This window comes from Pezoporus flaviventris, unplaced genomic scaffold (genome assembly GCF_033815535.1).
Source record: "Pezoporus flaviventris isolate CSIRO_AGI_PZ_B2104156 unplaced genomic scaffold, CSIRO_AGI_Pfla_v1 ptg000141l, whole genome shotgun sequence".
Classification (NCBI taxonomy): domain Eukaryota; kingdom Metazoa; phylum Chordata; class Aves; order Psittaciformes; family Psittacidae; genus Pezoporus; species Pezoporus flaviventris.
The window spans coordinates 971951-993555 of record NW_026892689.1 but is presented as its reverse complement, the minus strand read 5'-3'; the positions used below and the strand labels follow the sequence as shown (position 1 = coordinate 993555).

At 40.8% G+C, this 21605-nt stretch overlaps 1 protein-coding gene across 2 annotated transcripts in view; it reads right to left on the bottom strand.

Moving 5' to 3' along the window:
* Nucleotides 1–21605, bottom strand: part of ARB2A (ARB2 cotranscriptional regulator A) — a 295189-nt gene that overhangs the window by 72637 nt on the left and 200947 nt on the right. For both annotated transcript variants that reach the window (XM_061479091.1, XM_061479090.1), the window contains exons 9-10: nucleotides 10281–10397; nucleotides 6898–6982 (exon numbers count right to left, since the gene is read on the bottom strand). In XM_061479091.1, the coding sequence (XP_061335075.1) occupies nucleotides 6898–6982; nucleotides 10281–10397 (202 nt within the window). The remainder of the gene's footprint in view (nucleotides 1–6897; nucleotides 6983–10280; nucleotides 10398–21605) is intronic.

Here is a 21605-nt window from a genome sequence, read left to right as displayed (position 1 = left end):
GCAGATTCTCCTGGATGGCATGCTAAGGCACATGAAAATCAACAAGGTGCTTGGTGACAGCCAGCATGGCTTCACTAAGGGGAAATCCTGCCTGACCAATTTGGTGGCCTTCTCTGATGGGGCTACAGAACTGATGGACAGGGGTAGAGCAGTTGATGTCATCTACCTGGACTTGTGCAAAGCGTTCGACACTGTCCCACATGACATCCTTGTCTCTAAATTGGAGAGACATCAATTTGATAGGTGAACCACTCGGTGGATAAAGAACTGGCTGGATGGCCGCACACAAAAAAGAGTTGTGGTCAGTGGCTCAATAGCCAGCTGGAGACCAGTAATAAGTGGTGTCCCTTAGGATTCGGTGTTGGGACCGGTCTTGTTTAACATCTTCATCACTGACATGGACAGTGGGATTGAGTGCGCCCTCAGCAAGTTTGCCAATGACACCAAGCTGTGTGGTTCAGTTGATATGCTGGAGGGAAGGAATGCCATCCAGAGGGTCCTTGACACACTTGTGAGGTGGGCTGATGCCAAACTCATGAAGTTTAACCATGCCAAGTGCAAGGTCCTACACCTGGGTGGGAGCTATCCCAGGCACAGCTACAGGTTGGGCAGAGAAGAGACTCATAGCAGCCCTGCAGAGAAGGACTTGGGGGTGTTGGTTGATGAGAAAATGAACATGAGCTGGCAGTGTGCGCTTGCAGCCCAGAAAGCCAACCGTATCCTGGGCTGCATCAAAAGGAGCGTGACCAGCAGGTCTAAGGAGGTGATCCTGCCCCTCTACTCTGCTCTCGTGAGACCTCACCTGGAGTATTGTGTCCAGTTCTGGTGTCCTCAACATAAAAAGGACATGGAACTCTTGGAACAAGTCCAGAGAAGGGCCACGAGGATGATCAGGGGACTGGAGCACCTCCCGTATGAAGACAGGCTGAGAAAGTTGGGGCTGTTCAGCCTGGAGAAGAGAAGGCTGTGTGGAGACCTCATAGCAGCCTACCAGTATCTGAAGGGGGCCTGTAAGGATGCTGGGGAGGGACTCTTCATTAGAGACTATAGTGATAGGACAAGGGGTAACGGGTTAAAACTTAAACAGGGGAAGTTTAGCTTGGATATAAGGAGGAAATTCTTTCCTGTTAGGGTGGTGAGGCACTGGAATAGGTTGCCCAGGGAGGCTGTGAATGTTCCATCCCTGGCAGTGTTCAAGACCAGGTTGGACGACGCCTTGGGTGATACGGTTTAGTGTGAGGTGTCCCTGCCCATGGCAGGGGGGTTGGAACTTTATGATCTTAAGGTCCTTTCCAACCCTAACTATTCTATGATTCTATGATTCTATTTGCCTTCAAGAAAGAAAGGCCATATTTACCTGGCAAAATTTGCCACAATGCCTTCCCTGGCGTAATGTTCAGGCCACAGACCTGATACTAAAGTAACTTAAATCCTAACAGTGAGACAGACAGACAAAGATTCATGGATCTTCTTCCTCTCACCCTGACTTGCAACTATTCCCACCCAGCAGCGGCTCCAGTAGGATGGCTTCCCAAGGGTTTGTGAACTCTGAGAACTAGGAGGGATGTTGTAAGATCTCAGAGACATGAAGTGAACCACAACCAAGGTTAGCAGTAACACAAAACCTGTCATTAAAATGTCTATCCCATTGCCTTTGTCAAATGACAAGTTGATCTCCAGTCTTCTAAGCAGCAAGACTACCATCCCTCCTCCATTTTTATCTTTAATGTACAGAGTGCTTTTACAGTCCTCACCTTTCTCCACCCTACGTTTGCTTACATCTTAGACAAGAAATGGATTCATCTCCTCTGAGACATAAAGATCTTGTGGTTTGACTCCATTAGGAAAGTGGATTAGGAATGGAAGTTGACATCTAACAGAGGTCCTTAATGAGGACTGAAAGTGAAGAGGTAGGAAATAAGTCTTTTTAACAGAGACTGAAGGCAGGAGATTGACAGAGTGCTCCTCCAGGCCAGTGAGGTGACGGTGTTGTAGGTGAGGACCTTAATTGTGCAATGCTTCACAACTGGAAACAAGAGAGGACTGTTAGCCTGAAAACCACAGAATCCCAGACTGGTTTGTGTTGGAAGGGATCTTAAAGCTCATCCAGTTCCAATCCCCTGCCACAGGCAGGGACACCTTCCACTAGACCAGGCTGTTCCAAGCCCCATCCAACCTGCCCTTGAACACTGCCAGGGATGGGGCAGCCACAGCTTCTCTGGGCAACCTGTGCCAGGGCCTCAGCACCCTCACAGGGAAGAACTTCTGCCTAAGATCTCATCTCAGTCTCCCCTCTGTCAGGTTAAAGCCATTCCCCCTTTTCCTGTCCCTACAGGCCCTTGTCCAAAGCCCCTCTCCAGGTTTCCTGTAGCCCCTTTAGGCACTGGCAGCTGCTCTAAAGTCTCCCCTTAAGAAGCCTTCTCCTCTCCAGGCTGAACCAGCCCAGCTCTCTCAGCCTGTCTCCAGAGCAGAGCTGCTCCAGCCCTCGCAGCATCCCTGTGGCCTCCTCTGGACTCGCTTCAACAGCTCCATGTCCCTCTTGTGTTGTTGCCCCAGAGCTAGACACAGGAGTGCAGGTGGGGTCTTCCTAGTGTACAGCAGAGGGGGAGCATCCCCTCCCTCAACCTGCTGCTCACGCTCCTTTTGATGCAGCCACAGGGGTGTTCTGGGCTCAAGATGAAGCTGGGTCATGGGGATCTTCTTGTCAACCAACACCCTGAAGTCCTTCTCCTCAGGGCTGCTCCATTCAGTCTCCCCCAGCCTGTGTTTGTGCTTGGGATTGTCCTGACCCAGGGGTAGGACCTTGCCTTTGGCCTTGTTCAGCTCCATGAGTTTTGCACAGTCCCACCTCTCCAGTGTGTCAAGGTCTCTCTGGATCTCATCCCTTCCCTCCAACCTATCAACCAAACCACATAGCTTGGTGTTATTGGCAAACTTGCTGAGGGTGTTCGATTCCACTATCCATGTCACCGACAAAGATGCTCAACATGGTTGGTCCCAACACTGACCCCTCAGGGACACCACTCATCGCTGATGTCCACTTGGATATTGGGTCATTGACCACAGCTTTTCGAGTGCAACCATCCAGCCAATTCCTTATCCACAGTGGTCCATCCACCAAACCCATGCTTCTCCCATTTAGAGACAAAGATGTCATGGAGGACAGTGGCAATTGCTTTGCACAAGTCCTGGTAGATGACATCCTTTTCTCTTCCCTTATCTAACATTGTTGTAACCCCATAGTAGAAAGCCACCAGATTTGTCAGGCACGATTTACCTTTAGTGAAGCCATGTTGGCTGTCACCAATCAGCTCCTTATTTTCCATGAACCCTTTGCCAGTCCATGGGAACTCTACTGGACTGCCATGTCTCCTCAAATATGCTGGATAGTGGAATAGCCATTTCATCAGTGGTTCCCTCAGGACCCACAGATACATCTTATTGGGTCCCATGGACTTGTGCATCTTTGGGTTCCTTAGATTGCCTCAAAACTGATCTCCCACAGGGGGTGGTTCTTCTTTCTCCCAGTCCCTTCCTTTGCCTTCTGTTACCTGAGCAGTGCGGCTGGAGCACTTGCTGGTGAAGACTGAGACAAAAAAGTTACCATGTCCCAGGTAACCAGGTCTCCGATTTCCTCCCAGAGAGGGCCCACATTTTCCCTAGAGCTCCTTGTATCACCAATGTACCTATAGCAGCTTTTCTTGTTGCCTTTGACGTCCCTGGCCAGGTTTAATTCCGCCAGGGCTTTAGGTTTCCTAACATGATCTCTGGCTGCTTGGGCTGTTTCTCTGTATTCCTCCCAGGCTACCAGCCCTTGCTTCTACTCTCTGTGGGCTTCCTTTTTTGCTGGAGTTTGTCCAGGAGTTCCCTGTTCATCCATGCAGGCCCCCGGTTGTTCTTGCCTGACTTCCTTTTTGCTGAGATGCATTGATTCTGAGCTTGGAGGTGTTCCTTGAATCTTAACCCTTTCTTGGGCCCCACTCCCCTCTGGGGTTTTATCACAGTTATGCGGCTAAGCAGATCCCTGAAGAGACCAAAGTCTGCTCTCCTGAAGGAGGAGTAGCAGGGAATGATGCTAGACAACCCTGCCTGGTAAAGACTAAATGACAGAGGGAAAGTCTCTTCTCTGATAAGGATGAATGCCTTGTTCTTGTTGGAATAATACGGCAACAGTAAGAAGATGGGTAGTGTTGGACAGATAGCTTCAGCTGGAGCTCCAGGTCTCATAGAAGATGCCTGACCTGGGAGCTGTCTCAGCACTGCAAGGGATACTTTTTAGGATTATGTATACCACACAGGACACCTGCTTTAAATGGGAAATTGTGTGATGATAACCTTTTGCAAGAAGTCATTGAACTATGACACTAGCATGGAATGAATCCTTGAGATGTGGAGAAAGTGTGAAGGTGGAACTCTCACAGTACCCCTCCTCTGGCTGTGGAGAAAGAACCACAAGGACAGAGAATGGATTTGCTATGGCTTGCTTTTTCTGTATTGTTGTTGTTTCATGTCTACAATGTTTAATTATTGAAGTTTATTCATTCATTTTTGTAACTAAGACATGAATGAATTATGGCAAACATTTTAATTACTTAACAATGCTCTAATCAAAAGCTTCGACAACTGTATCTGAAATGCAAGTTGTTTCTCCAGTTTGATGGCCATTTATTTCTCTCTAGTGAGTGTTAAGGGAAATGCAAGCAAGAGACTGTGGCATAATCTGAAATAGGCACTACTCACAAACAAACTGGGAGCTCCTGTAAATCCCATTTATGAATGTCTGAATATGAGATCTTTTTCTGAAAAAGCTGGCTCATGAGATGTGACCAAGAGGCAGTTATTCCTGAACTAATTCTGAGTGCAAACACAGACAAAAGATGGTGTTCCAAGCAAATATTCCTTCTGCAAAATGTTTATATTAAAAAAAACTCCTCTCATTGCTCTGATTGCTCTCACTGTCATTCATTGGTATACTAAGGGAAATGCTGCCAGTATCTGACTGTGGACTGTTTTAGTACTGCAATTCTCAGGAAAAGTGAAATAAAATCTCTCACATTAAATACTAATGTTCCTAAATCTAGTAGCATTTCATAAATTTATTACAGATTATCCAAATGCTGGCTTATGCCATTACTCATATAAACACACTGTAGGAATTATTCACCTGTTCCTCTGTAAATGTCTTACAGTTGTCCATATAAGACATTAAAGCAAGAAATACAAACCAAAACATATGAGCACATTGATAATTCAGCAGTAGTCACATCAAGCTATACCATTTTATTGTTCTTATATTACAAAGAATCAACCTGGAAATAGTTTTCTGCCATTTAAATCATTGTCCAAAATCTTTGACAAGATCTTGTAGAACATCAGTGGTCTTAATCTAGTGGCATTGTATGTATGCAAGAAATACAAATAGCTAACTTTTACAACTTCTGCTGGCTGAAATGCTACCTCATTTAAACTAATTCTGCCAGAAAGTTCAGTGTAGCTAGGAGTTCATTAAGTGGAGCATAAACAATATGCCCACTTTGACCCATCCTCGACAGAAATGAAAAATTAAGACTTATGCATACCCCCATTAAAGCATCGGTTTGTTTTTTTAAATGACAGGGTTTATTTTATAGAATAAATTTTATATTATTTACATATGATGAATACAAAGCAAGAGAAGAGAAGCTCAGACAGAGGATTTTCAGTGCCGCAAGTATGCTGTTAATAGTGACCAGTTCCTATCCAAGGCCCTTATTTACCCAACTAAAATGACCTCTATAACATGCACTCTTCCACAACAGCAATGTTGAATATATAAAAATTTAGTAATATATCATTTTCCTAAGCACTAAAGAGCAATGTCAATGCTATTGCACTGCATCTGCACAGAGCTGATGATCTGCATGGTTAGATCCTAGCCCACAGCAGAAATGTGATCACAGGTTGTTGTCAGCTCTCAAACAAAGAATTGCTAAATTTTCCAAGCTTTAAAAATATCCCGCTGTAAACTACATTTTATCTGCAAGGTTAGGTCTCATTAACAACCTCACAAATCCAAGCAGATAGGAATCTCTAACTTGTCAAATGAACAACTGCGTCTCACAGAGCAAGGTCAAACACACTTCCAGCTTTTAAATTAATACTATATAGGCTGTGTCTTCAATTGAACCTGATTTTATATTCTACAGAAATATGCTACCTATGGCTTTAAGGAAATCTGATAATAAAACATGAAAGTTCGGTAACAGCTTTATGTATTTTAGATTACTTTCCTACAGAGACAGGAGATTTTACTGTTACACTGACAACTGCATCTACTTTCTGGAATTATTACACATTAACAAAAGCTTTGATATATTATTTCATGTGCTCATTATGATTTGTGATTCATTAATAAAAAAGCATGGCTGAGTATTTCCAAAACAACAGAAATCTCACATTAACGTTCTTGGACACTGTAAATAATTTGCTACATAAACAAGCGTCTGATTGCACTTAGCTGTACCTTTCATTGATGTACTTCTGTAAAACCTTCTTGACTACATAACAGTTATATATTTATTCAAAGATCTATGATAAATTTCCCAGTTTGCACCATAGTTTTTTTTTTCAAGCTCCTACTTATCATGTCACCAACTACTTAAAGCCAAAGAGAAAAGAAAATTAAAAACAATATATGCTACAAGGAGACAAGAGAAGTTAAATCCCCCAGGAAGCAAAGAAGAAAAAAAAAGTGGGCTATATAAAATAACAGCAGCCATATACCTGCAACCATATCTTGCCATGGAAGGGTTAAAATGCATTCAGAACCAAATGTATTATTAACTAATTTATTAATAATATAATTATTTATTTAAAAATGTAAACAAACAATATGTTCCTGGGCACAAATCGACATACCTGAAGAGACACGGGGGCAGTCTGGTAGCATGGACTCCACCAAAGTGTCCAGGGGCTCGGAGCTGGACACCCAGTTGCAGCAGTTCTGTAAGAGCAGGCAAGCAATTTTGGGGTAAGCCAAGAACTTGGAGCAAAAATAAATACTGACTTTTAAAGTAAGGACAATGATTGAACCAAAATACTTCTAAGTAATTTACACGGGATTCCCAACAGCAACTGGAGAAGGTACACTAACTTATTCACACTAACTGGTGATGAAATATTGTAGTTACATACTAAATAAGTAAACGGAGTAAGACCATAATTCAGGAGATTTGTAATGTGCTTAAATAGCATGTCTTTAAGTGTTATTTTGAGTGCCAGCAGACTTAAGTAGGTGCTTGGACAAACCGGTGCCTCAATTACCCACTGCACATTTTAAGTGTTTCCTTTCTGTAGTTGTCAAATAGGTGTTCACATAAACACTGAGCCTGCTTGCTTGCCAACATTAAGAAATTAGAATTTTTCAGGGTGTTTTGAAGGAAAGAATGATTGCAAAATCACAGAACAACAGATTATAAATGAATGAAAGCCGTCAAGATAGCAGATTAATATTCAAATAATTGGAAATACAGATGAGATGAACTGCACATGAACATTTAAAAATGCAAATACGGGTCTTTGGGGAATTATGTTCAGGAAACATTTACATTTACCTTCCATTCCTGAACCTCTGAGTAGGATGAATTTACCACGAATTTTTAAATTGTTTTGTTCCAAGTACTATCTATTCAGAGGAGTCTATGAACTAAAGCATTAGATAATACACTTTTAATGAAATATGCTGAATTTACACCAAATCTACCGAATTAAAGATTTAAATATAAAGCAACTATGTTTTTAATAGGATTGCCAGCTGAACTACAAGATCTACATGATCTATCTACCTTCTTACAAATCTGATTTTTCTCTTTCTGTTAACCTGATTAACGTCATGAAGGAGAAGAAAGGAAAAAAAAAAACCCAACAAAACTCACAACTTTTTGGAAAGCGCCAATGAATTTTCAGACAGATTTCTACAAAATCATTCCATCAATCATGATTGCAAAAATGGATGATTGCTATTCTGGTAAACAAGCAAGTATTGTGTATTTGTAGATGCTTGCTGCCCTAGTTGTGCACCGTGGAGTCCTCGCTGTGGAAAGATCCTTGACTGGTAGATCAAGTGTCTTATTGTATTTCCTTAATTCATTCTGTCTGGAAGAAGATGTCAGCTGTGTTGCAGTGAGGAGAGAATTTCAAAGCCTTCAGTCCCCACCAATAAAGGGCAAGGAATAGCTTTTGAATAGATTTGTCAAGGCAACCCTACTGTTCTGGGACCAGGGAGAGCAGGAACAACATAAAGAAAGGGTTGCTGTATGAGATTAGAAAGTGAAGTTCACAAAGCATGGCAGATTTCTGTAAGAAACAGCAGATCAATGAAACTATTGAATTTGATGAAAAAAAATGAAAACAACAAACACTACCCTGTGATGTAACTTCTTTTAGTAAAAAATGTTTAAAATGGAAATATTTCACAAAGGCGTTAAGGTTTAAAGTAGTAAAGCTTTATACATTTTACGATTTGCATGTATAATTTTAATTAACAGCTGAATGTGAAATGGCAAATGTAAGATGGTAGTAATTATAAAAGAAGTAGAATTTTTATGAAGTATTAAATTAATTTGAAATAAGTAGAATTAATATTAACTACTGGTAGAACACTACATCAGAGATCTGGAGATAATACAGATGATTAGCACACAATTAAACAGCTTTTATATACAATGTGACACTTGCTGGTAAGAAATAAGTATTCTCGAAAGCAGTGTCAAGATATGTAAATGGATGATTTGTTTTATCATTCATCACAGCTCCTAATAAATTCAAAAATCATGACTTCTATAGGTACTAAAAATAGGCCACCAATGATACAGGAGAGATAGCTCCAATGAAGAATTACTTTTTTAACAGTTCATTCTTTCTATGACAGCAATTAGCCCTACAGACAGGCAGCGATTAGGTGTATATTTTAATTATTATTCATTTTACCAGTAGCCTTAAACCTGATTAAAGTAAGAGACATCCAGGTGATAACACTAGTTTTCATACCACTAAGCCACACTTCACATATGTAAAATACTTCTTCCTTATAGGAGATTTTCAATGCTAATGTAAGTTATGACACTCCATCCACTTTTTAGGCCATTAATCATTTAACTTATTCTTTAACATCTACTTTCTGCAAATGAAATTAAAGGTAATGCACTTGTCTTATTCAGACTAAATGCTTAAAGAAAAATGGAGTTGTCAGATTCAAATTACAGGATTTAAAATTTCAGTTTTACTACATAACATATATTTTAAGGTTTTGATTTCCCATAAAGAAAATGGGGATTTTACTGACAGAGCCTGTAGGGGTTACCATTCTTTATATTTTTAACATTTAAGTCAGAGCTGTCAGGCTGCATCTCGGGTAATTCTCTAGTCCCATCAATCATGGCCTATAAAGCTGTAAGGTTAAGTTGGGAATATGCAGTCTATACACAAAGTTTCACTAAATACATCCAAAAAAGTAAAGTCTAACAAGAAATTCAGGATGTGACTAGTTTAAATTTTCCACGTGCACCTATTGCTTTAGCATTCTGCAACAGGAGTGCAGAAAACACAGACATGAGCCTCATCTGGCGAGGGAGAGAGTCATGAAGGGAAGTTTAGTTGGTCTGACTTTAAAAAGTGTTATTTTTAAAATCTCAGCAGCCCCACACTTAAGTATTATATGAATAATGAATGCATGGCATCATCCTTTACACAAGGGTGGAACTTGGTTTTTGCTTACCATCAACCAATGCATGATCGTCTTGGACCAAGTAGCTGTTGGTAGCTAAGCAGTGGCAAATACTCTGACTTTTCATAAGAAAACCTCAGAGCACTGCGGAAGTAATTACATCTCATAAAACTGCTGAGAGAAAGGATTTTTTGCCAGCTGTGCAAGTCATCAGACTGAGACATGGAGCTTTTCCATCACTGACAGATAAAGCCAGGAGCACTGGGTGCACCCAGTACTTTGCTCCAGATACCAGGCAGCATGTGGGCTGCCTTGGTATATGTTTCTATATATGTCTCTATATTGCTGTGCAGCAGGAAGAAACACTGGACTTGATTCTTATTATTTTGGCTGCTTTGAAGTTCAGAATGGCTTTAATCTCAGTTATTTTAGGGGCTGGTATGGGCACAAGATTTTCAAGGTCCTGTAATGTGCTGTCTTTCATACACTAAAGAAATAGATCAGAAGATAAAGACATGTTTATAGAGCCGTATTCAGATGTGTATACCCCAACTCTTAAAAAAAACACAAGCCTCACCTCTCGCATCCACTCTCGAATAGTTTTCCCAGCTTCTTGATGCCACACGTTGTGAATAGAGTCTGTCAACGCCACAGCAGTTACCTTATTCTTTACTTCTGCCTCTCGTTGAATCATCTGTTAAAAAAACATTGGCTTTAAGTTCTTTCTTTCTATTGAATAGAGTCTGCTTAGTCACAGATAATGATCTTAAATTAAAAAAGAAAGAGCAATACAGGTTCAATACTTGACTTCACTTGTTTTTAAAGTTTATACAAATCCTAACAGTTCCAGAAACACAGAAAGACCTAATATTTTTGATAAAAGAAATAATACTAACTTTTAACTGACTGAACTATTCAGTCCTATTATTTTCCATGTGGCTTGACAATTCTAGGATTAAAGGTATCATGTGAAAAAATGGAAGATTCCCTGAGGACACCTTTTACAAGCTTCTCCAAGTTCCTATTTCTCTGCTTCAGGGAAGCTGGTACCTGTGGTTCACTGTAAGCTACTCATGACTATCATCTACTAATTTTCAGTAGATTGCTGTAGTTATTCTGATGTACAATCTTACTATGACTTGTATGCTTTTTTTTCTTTTTCTATCCAATTTAGCTACCTTGCAGTCCCACCACAATCCCCAAATTCTTTGTGGTCTCTTATACATATTCTTACCCATCTAACACTGAAGCCTCTCAACATTTTTAGGATATTAAAGAGCCTCTGTTGTTGCAAATGACAGTATAACTAAATAATATTAGTTCTAAAACCAACTAAATAATTGCTGCAAATAACATGATTGAACCAACAAAGATGCTGTGGAATTCAGTGCTGCTCTGTAAGATAAAAAGGACTGTGAAAGAACAGTTTGATATCAAAGACAGACAAAAAGGTTTTAATCTTCTGTCATGAGTGACCCTAATTTGTAACACTGGATCAAAGAAAGTATAATGAATTATAAAGCCAGCATTTCACAACTAGTGTCTCTATCACTGTGTATGCTGCACTAAAGTTAATGTTTTTTGTTTTGTTTTGTTTTTTTTTCCAGCTTCCTATTGAACAAATGGCAACACACACAAAAAACCAGGCATTCTTTGCACATGCTCCAGTAACTGCTTATCAGCACACAAGCTACACCTTTGAAAACACTGGCCTAAAAGAGACTTTTACAATGGGGATGTGAATTGTATCTTGCATCAGAAGCTTCAAAATAAACACCTCAATCCAGATTTTTGATATATAAGGAACATTTATCCATACCTTATGCAATCATTCTCCTATTTTTTTTTCAAAATATCACATAAGTAAACTCTTCTGACCACCCTTACTCCCAAATCCACCTAATTGCAGTATGACATTCTGAATTATTGTCTTGCCATTTTTTTGATCCCATTATATATATTTTAAAATCAGTGTAATTGTATTAATATTAATTAATAAGGGAAAAATATTCACTGCCATCAGCGAGGCAGTGCCAATGCAGAGTTCCCCATTCTAGATAAAATCAGGTGTCTGCATTCCCCAGTACTTTGGTAATTGCAGAATTACAGGACTCAGGAATTCAGCTGAGCTTAGGATGTTTTGGGCAAGTGCACATGAAGGAACTCTTAAAGTAATCTTTCTTCATGTGAAGCCTTTCAGGCATACCATTTTTTCCATCATTTACCTTCCTGTGGGGCACATTCAATATCTAGAATTTTTGGAAGATGGGTACATGCACAGGGAACAAAATCACACATTTAGGACAAAATATCATCTAGTTTAAGAGGCTAAGCTTCATTCAGCTGTAACACAATACTGACATTTCCAGCCAAACATTTGATACTGAGCTCTAAATTTCACTGTAAATGTAAAGATGGCAAAACTCCCTCTGTTATATGACACAGTACGTAAGGATAATGAATCTCAGGAGGACCTTCAGGCCACTGCACGAACCACCAGTGACTGGTGGTCACTGGAGATGAAACCCCTGAGTTACAGAGGCAGGTGGGGTCTCAAAACAAGGGTTTTTACTGATGTTACAATCCCTTCTCCCAGCCTCTATGGCCTTCTATTCAGTGGTAATTGTTTTGTCTCTTTTAAAGGGCTGAGTCACTCAGACTGTCTACCAAGGTGCAGCAGGCTGTTCTGTTTTGTACTATTCTGTTTTGTGCTATTCTGGTCTGTGCTATTCTGTTTTGTGCTATTCTGGTCTGTGCTTTGCTGTTCTGTTCTGTCCTGTCCCGTCCCCTGTCCTGTCCCATCCCTTCTCTTGTCCTGTCCTTTCCTGTCTGGTCCCCTGTCCTGTCCTGTTCTACTCTAAATTATGCCATTCTATTCTGTTCTACTCTATCTATCCTTTCCTATTCTAACTCCATTCAGTTCCTTCCCTATCTCTATCCCTATTCTTATTTTATTTCTACTCTATGCTGTTATATTCTAAAAGCTTTTTACAATTACACCACGCCCCAAATGTGGTTCAGATCTGTCAAACATCTAGAAGTACTGGTTTTTAGACTGCAGCTTTAGCATCCCCTTTATCAGGCACACATATGTGCACAGACCATGGAAAAGATGACTCTGACTGCAGGGGGAAAACCAGGGTGCTTTTGGGAGGGCTGTGGCTAGCTCCTTCTCCTACCAGCCATCACAATGATCCAACTGCTTTAACCTTGATATAACGGGAAAGGTAACATCACACTCCCTCTCTAAACAGGACAGCATCTGCAGTAAGACCTTCTGCTGAAGGGTTGCAGGTCCTGCTAGGAGTTGTCAGGAGCTTGTGTTACCAGGCTTCTCCTAAATCCAGCACCACAGGCAGTGTGGTCAGGAGACTGGACTCTCTGTTCCATGCACTTACCCTAACTGTGGCTCATAAATCCTACCAGGAAAAAGCCTTTCTGAAAGGGACAGTATCTAAAAGCAACACTCCCAACTCGGACTAAATCCTGCTGTACATTAAATAAGTTTTAGAAACATGCATACGTACCAATATTCCTGTGTCAGTGTTATGCATTCCAGCATGCATTTGCCTGCACCATCTCACACAGAATGCTGTGATTTAAAGCAGCAAATGAGCAAAAATATCATTGTCCTTGCAGCGCACATACCTACCGATTAGTCAGAGTTATTACATGCTAGGGAAAGCTTAAAACTGTCACCAGCTCGTTGTGTTCCAGCACGACTTCCTCCATGAAGGGCTGGTCTTCGGAAGCACTGCTGATGACCAGCAAGAGGAAAGAATATGCTCTGCTTTGGAAAACCAATCTTTTCTCAAGCCATTGTGTCCCACATTTCTGTTTCAAAAACCAGCCACCCAGTTCATCTAAGAACATCACCTTTTTCTTCAAATCACAAGGAAATACAGATGTGCAGTTCCTTTCTCCCTTTCTACACATAGCTCAGGGCTGCTATTCTCAAGTTGCCTGTGCACATCAAAGGACTGGCAGCCATTGATCACCATCTCTTCCTAGTCTTTCTTCACATGGTATGTGCAGTCTTTGTTTTTCAGATCATATCTGATATGGGGAATAATATGCAGTACCCTACACGCTGCTGGTTGTTGCTGCTCAGCTGGCAGGTGCCCACAGAATGCACTGATCTTTTCACAAGCATCAGCAAAGAGACTGAGACTGGCAATGCGAGGTTTTTTGATAACTCAGCCACAGTGCTGGGGTCAGGACCAGGGCTCATGGATGCAGCAGCAAAGAGGGATCAAAGGGATTAACTGAGCTTCAGCTACAGATTTCTCTACATCCAGTGCAGAAGAAGTAACTTTGGCAGACACCCATGCTCTTATGAGCAAACTTGGGAAGAAAATAGACAAAACCATCTACATCAAGTAGAGAAAGAATCAAGGGGATAACCTTCATTTAAACAAGAAGCCTAATGCCTCCATCTTTAAATGACACAGAAATGTCACAACAGAGGGTGTCAAACACAGGATACTTAGCTTCTACAATAACAGCTCAAGTTCTGTGCTACAACAAGATGTTAGCTGATAAGAATAACCAAACACAACAGATCCATTTGATGCTCAAGCAGGAGACCTTCTTACAAGGGATGGTAAGTTATTTTGTGAGAATACACAAGAAGCCTACGTACTTTTGGCCACAGAAATGTCAATGCTCAGTAAATTCTTCAGATTCAACAGACTGATTGCTCACAGTTAAAACATACTTATCTTTTCTAAAATTAATTTTGAATTCACATAAATTTTGAAAATTCAGTGAGCAGAATAGAACTGTTAGAGTAAAATATATTGACAATTAATGTTCACCCAGCAGCCATTCAGATTTAATGCAACTAGAGCTGTACCAAATTCCAAGGGAATGATGCTATGGGATGCATGATTTACACTTCCTAGGACTAGTTTTATTCCATGCAGCCAGTACAGGCATTGAAAGTAGACATGCTAAACCTGAAGATATTTAATGGACAACAGACTATTTACAATAGTATAAATTACATTTGTGCTTTTTACTGAAGCAACAACTGCAAACAAAGACATAAGGATTTTGTCTAAAGTTCATTTTACACCTTATGCTTTTTCTACAACAGTGTATTCCATAGACAGGATGTTTTCACAGCCTTGGAATTACTTAATTTCCTGCTTAATAAGCGTTCTACTGCTAAACTGTCTGTACAGTGGGATGGCTGTCCTCTGTAAGTTTGTATTACACAATTATCATTACTTTATAATGACAAAAGGCTGATACTTTCATTATCCGTAGTGTATGCATATAAAACATAGAGTCATATATATGCAGTATATTTAATGTGTATATAAACATAACCTCATACATATATTACATATGCAGTATATTTAGTGTATGTATATGTATATATCTAGAATAGGTGACAAAATGCATCTTTGTGTGTGTTTTATAGCATCGCACTCTTGTCAATGAAAGCATTAATATACTAAGAGGAGATTTAAAGGCCTGATCCTGCAAACATGAAAATCCATGAATATCACAGTTAGACTTCTGGCAAGCAGCCTGTGGAAGTAACTCTTTGCAGCATTGATTACATGCTCTTTATACTTACTTTAATAAATTTAAACCAGCTAAAACCTCAAACTTCTGAGAAACGTAAACGGAAGTTAAAAGATGCTTCTTATTTTTATGGGCTCAGACAAACAAATCAACATCCATCATTTCATATTTGGAGGATACTTACTCTTCTGAGTTGCCTGCAATTAGGAATGAGAAAAAATGAACTGAAAACCAAAAATCTTCAACTTTCTTTTTGGCTTTTGAAAAGGTGTTCATCTACTTTCCCTGTCTTCCACCACATTTTCAGTTGCAGCATGGTGTTTACACAGTATGCACAGGGCTTGAATGGGCATGTTTACAACAAGCATTTGGCTTGGAGCATGACACAAGCTCTTCATTGTTTCCAGTTTCCTCCTACTGGTGTGAAACTAAGGTTTTGGCTTCTGCAAACCGAATTCCTTTCAGAGGAAACTGAATTGGAAACCCCTGTCCAAATATCCTCAATGATTTCCTGAAGTGAAATCAATTTACAGTAGACATTCTGGTGGAGCAAAATGGCACCAGCTGGGCTCTGAAGTATCGGTAAATGCAGTGGTAGATAGGAAGAGAGAAGAAATTACAGGTCAGGAATGGTGTGTTAGAGGTCAACTTTTACTTCATGCTTTTGGAAGGATGTGTGGATTCCTTCTTGACAACTACACAGGCTCTTCTCTGAGCTTGGTACACGTCTAGAGTAACTCAAGATCCTCTTCAATCCTCCTTTCACTCAGTCTTATACAAACCAAGTAGTTGTGTCTGAGTGGTAGCACTTGAGCCTATCCTCAGTTGAGAAAGACTCCTCTTCACCGTGAAGCATATAATTCTGCATATCTTTAGTGCAAGTTTACCAGTCTGGGATTCCCAAGACCTCTCACTGCTTCCTGGATAAAATGCCTGAAATTTTTAAAATACTCTTAAGCTTTTTTGCACATCTTAAAACTGAATTAGATCCTAAAGTCTTCATTATTTTTTATTCTTTAGGGATTGGAATTACTGAGCAACTACATTTGAACAGCACATAGAAAAAAATAATAAAAAAAAAACAACCAACCCGAAGTTAAATTAGTTCTTATTTTCAATTATCAACAAGAATAAATTTCCCTAAATGAATTCATAGACATGTGATAAAATCCCTGCTTGCAGCAGACAAAGCCTCTGATACACACCAGTTTTTAAACAGAAAACATTGGCAGAAATACAATTACGGAACGACCACAGCCAACTACTTCCTGATATTTTGTTCAAAGATCTATTTGATGCTACATTTATAATTGTGATAGTTTTCTCCAGCAAAAAATCACACTGCAACAGTAATAATAATGCATGGACATATTAGAACCAATTGCTTTAAAACATCTGGAGTCTAGGACCTGTCACAGTTCACACTGTAAACAATTTCTGCTGCAGAACTTCTACTGAAAATTTCCACACATACCTTATATTGCAGATATAAGTTCTTAAAATCAATCATGATTAGAGAAATACTTAATTCTAAAATAACTAAAGATTAACAAAGCAGAGGGGTCATCTCCCTTATGCATAGTTCAGTGAAAAAAAACAACCAAGCAGCAAAACCACCCTGTACACAGAACTCTGTTGGCAATATTTTGTGAACATCAAAAACAAAACTCATGGCTCTCTCATATAAAAGCCTCAGACTTTAGCTTTATTAAAACTTTAAAATTAGTAATGCAATTCTCCTGTTTCTCTTGTCCCTAGCTCTCTTACGACAGAGAGCTTACAGGATAAAGTGTTCAAGGACCTGTAATAAGGTGGAGACCACCAACATCCTAAACAAAGGCTGTTGTGGTAATAATAGGCGCAAGTAAGAGCCAAAGGTAGGGATGCTGGCTCAGCTTGTATGCAAACCTCACAGCAATTTGTCTAGTATGAATAAACAGCCTAACAGTTGAACAGAAAGCCCACCATGTAACATGGCACCGTGTGGATAAAAGTCTTTGAATAGGTCCACTGCATCTCACCCACAATAGTTCAAGCCAAAACAAGCTAGTGGATGGGCCATCCTCCGTGGTCTGGAGCACAAAATGTTGGCATTCTGCAAGTAGTTTCCTTGCAGACCAAAAATGCACATTAGTCAATGCGGCTGTCTAGTGAAGTACTTCCCATCAAAACCACAACTAAAGCAAACAGAAAGCAATCCCTTTTTTACTGCATCTCAGTTTTTTTCAGTGGTGTAGATTGCTGAGATATTTGCTTTTGGGCTGCTGGAGAACTGCAGTGGTTGTCAGGACAGGAGGTTTGGAGCTGCTGGGTCTCGCTGGAGCCAGCCAATTGGTACTCCTTTCTGACAGCTGGAGTCTGCCACCCTAAACTGATCTGAGCTGGGGAAATCTCAGTACATCTCTTGAAAAGAAAATAAAGTTTTGAAGCTTCCACCTATCTCAACCAGGAACAGAAAGTGAAGCCTGATCAGTTTAACTGTTAATGTCCCTGTGCTACTGACAGCAGCAAGGAAACATTGGCTTGCCTCTGATATATGAGCTCAAAATTGGTCTGGTATTAGGAATGTCCAGCTCCACAAGGGTTAGTTTATGCTGCCAAGAAGTGGCCTAAATCAGCATGTATAGTATTTGGCACAACTGATGCTAAAGAACATCTGATATTCTAGCTGGGCTGTTTAAAGGTAACTTGGGTATGTCCACTGCAGCACATGAGCCCCGCAAAAATCATATCTGAAAAACCCACATAGCTGTCTGAACTATTTTGTTTTGCATTCACAGTGAAGTTGGACTTGGGTAGTGGAATATGTCGTGAAGGCATGATTACACCTAAGCCTCTAGCGCAGTAGAAGATCCTTTGCTACTCTGGCTTTTACCATGTGCCTGTGTCAGCAGCATCCTCTTATAACAGAGATGAAGGAGGTTTTCTGGCAGGAGGCTGCATCACCTCTCCAAATGGCATGAGCTCAGCCAGCAAGATCATTCCTCTGTTGCAACAGCTACGCAAAACCTGCTAGAGGCTTTGGTAATACAGCTGTCTTGGCTGGGGTAGTGATTTTTTCAGGCTCTTATGTAATACATCTTTGCCAGTAAAACCTTATGCTGTAGGTATAGAGCTTTTTCATAGTTTACCTGGATTTTTGAAGCACTGGATAGCTATTTGAGTGCCATGTCTAGTTTGAAACAAAGTAGAATGAAATAATTGAAAATAGTGAATTAAAATGACAAAATAAAGTAAATGAAACCACAGCACAGACAAAACTATTAGTAAATAGCCTTAATCAGAACCATGTAGACCATGACTGAAAGCTCAAAGTACTGTAGCATCAGGAAAGGTCAAGATCTATGTGAATTAGGAAGCAGAGGTATCTGCCTGAAACTGGGAGTGCTCTCAGCCTCTTGCCCCAGACTTGCTAGCCTGGCCTCTGCTTTCAAAAAGACTTTCACAGCCCTAGTCAGCTGCGAGCCTGGGCACATCACAAGCCATCATTCTCAACACATTTCTTTGTTTGAAGGTACTTCGGGTGCCAGAGTTTCAGCCTGATCTTGCAGCCATTATGGACAGTTTAACAGCATTTAACAGCAGTAGTCAGAGCACAGTTGACCCCTAACAGCAATGCACCATTTTATCAGAGGTGCATGAGGTGCCAAATGCTGCCTGAGACCCACTGTTGAGCAAACAGTAGTAAGTTTTCAAGCCCTGCCAGTTTTCTTGCTGTTGATGGGGGAGCTGTAGGAAGCTCCAGACTACAGAGAGCAGGGTCTCAGGGTGCAGACAGGTGGTTGAGTTAGGATGACTCCTCCAGTTGCCGCCTGTCAGACTCGCTGCGGTCGCTTGCAGCTGGTATGGGCTTCTCTAAAGGGTGGCAGCAAATAGATGATGGGTTGTTGATGCAGCTACCAACCTCGGCCATCTGGTCCACCCATCTGAGGGATGCAACTGCTCCAGGGCAGAGACACTTACCTGCTCCCCAGTCAGGCTCTGAGCCTGACACTGCCTCACTGTTTTCAGCCCTGGGGCTTAGAGGCTGATCCACATCTCTGAGGTTGTTACTTTGGGTGATTTCAAATCAATTAGGAAATGTGGCTGGACAGAGACAAACCATGCTCACTCCAGCAAAACTGTTCTTCCTAAGGTACTTGCTTGAGCTGCATATCTTTTGAAGTACAGTGGACCAGCTTTGCTGCACCTAAACAAACAGTATGCCTATAAACTGATCACTTAAACTAGTTATATATTCTCAGCCTGTATTGTTGGGCAAGAGTCTTTTGCACTGTGTGGTTTGAAAGCCTCTCAAAGCCTCAAGCCAAAATACGCAGGTTCTTGCACTCTCATTTACTCAGATAAAGTTAAATAAAATACAGCAATCTTAAATCTTTGTGATGACAAATTAGTTGAAATAAACCAGTCCTGGAAATCAGTTAACCATTAATACACAAGGCTTGAAAATTATATGATACAAGAGGTTGGAGTTTTGGTATTTTACCATCACAAAGGTAATGGTTCATATCTAATGAAAAACATGGCCTGAAGCTAAGTTATGGAAGTAGTTTTCTCATGTTTTAGTAAGTGTGTAAATCCAGAACTCAGTCTACAAGTGAACAACCATATTAGTGAAATGAATGTGAAACAATGAAGTAAATAACTGTTTTAACATGCCAAGTATCATACACAACAGGGTAAAATGGCATTGCTTCTTCATTGTTTCTGTTTGAATGGTACATTTTCTTACAGCTTTATGAAATACGCTGGCACATTTTCCAAAGAAAAAGTCTATTTCCTTATACTTCATTTTATAACTAGAGAAACAGAGAGAAGTGCGCTGGTTTAATATCAAGAAGGGCTCCACAGATTTCCGGATGTTGCATGAACAATGACCAAGCCTTTATTTAAGAAGTTGCCCCTGTTTTCACCACGTGAACACAAACTTGTCAGTCTATGTATAAGTTTTTATTAAAAGGATAGACTTAAAAAAACCCCAACCAACCACCAAACAGAAAATGAGAAAAGCTGAGCGTTAAGCTCAGCACCTCATAGATGGGCATGCAGTCTGATGCCCTTGTTATTTAAACACAGACAGCTGGATTTCCACTTCAGCCAGAGGATAAGACAACACCCACTCTTCCTGTTCTTTGAAGCGTCAGCTTCAACTCTTGCAACCTCTGAGTAACTTCAGGAAGGAAAAGTCTCTCCACAGGCAAGGTCTCTGAGCAAAAGGGTATGTAAACGGAAACTTTTGGGGTAAAACAAACTCATGGAGATAAGTATCTCTGGGGTTAGGGAAAGGCAAATTGTGATTTATTATTGAAGGCAACCAAAAGAGAGAGCAGCAGCTTCCCTTTTCTTTCCCAGTAGTATGCTGCTGCCACATGCATGCTCCTTTGCCAAAGAAACATGTACATGTATGGCAGAAAATCAAATTACACCAAGCAGACCACAGTATGACTGACATCTTCAGATTCTGAAAAAAAAAACCAGTAAAGCAGAAATACTGGGTAATTTTTCATCAGGCCTCTTTATCAGACATTGGACAAGCTATTGGATGCCAAGGTTTTCCACCCACTCATGAGATGGAGGAGTAGCAGCAAGGCTAGGAAGTCTCCACAGAGGATAAAATCTTACATACGCAGAAGAGCTTTGTAAAGTAGCCTGAAGGATGTGTAGCTAATCTAGTATGACAAATGATTCAGATGAAGACCTTCACATTCAGAGTACAGAACAGACTCCCATAAACAGTGCACATTTGTAATTCAATGAGCAACCTGGTCTAGTGGAAGGTGTCCCTGACTGTGGCAGCGGGGGTGATGAACCAGATGAACTTTCAGGTGCCTTCCAAATCAAATCATTCTGTGATTCTATGACAAATGTCTGGTTCACTGGTTCAAATGCCAGTAGCTGCCAGGCACAGTTGCACTGGCAAAAGAAGCCCAGACTCTCCACCCTTTGTAGACACCAGGCACAGACCTGATCTCCATCAGACTGGAGAGCCACGGCACTGCTGTAACACATAACTTCCACCTCAGCAGCCCTGGACATGGAAACAGGTGGGGAGCCAAGGATGCCGTCTCACTGCCATGGAGTCTTTTCTTGTTCACCCTCCTGGCCTGCTCAGTGACCTCACACCAACCTGGTCATCAGCTCACTCGTATAATAGAATCCTAGAATCCCAGGCTGGAAAGGACCTCAAGGATCATCTGGTCCAACCCTTCTAGGCAAAGCATGACCTGGACTAGATGTCCTAGCATCCTGTCTGGCCAAATCCTAACAGTGACCAACACTGGGGAATCCACCACTTCCCTGGGGAGATAATCCCAATGGCTGGTTGTTCTCATTGTGGAAAATTTCCCTCGTGTCCCATTGGAATGCC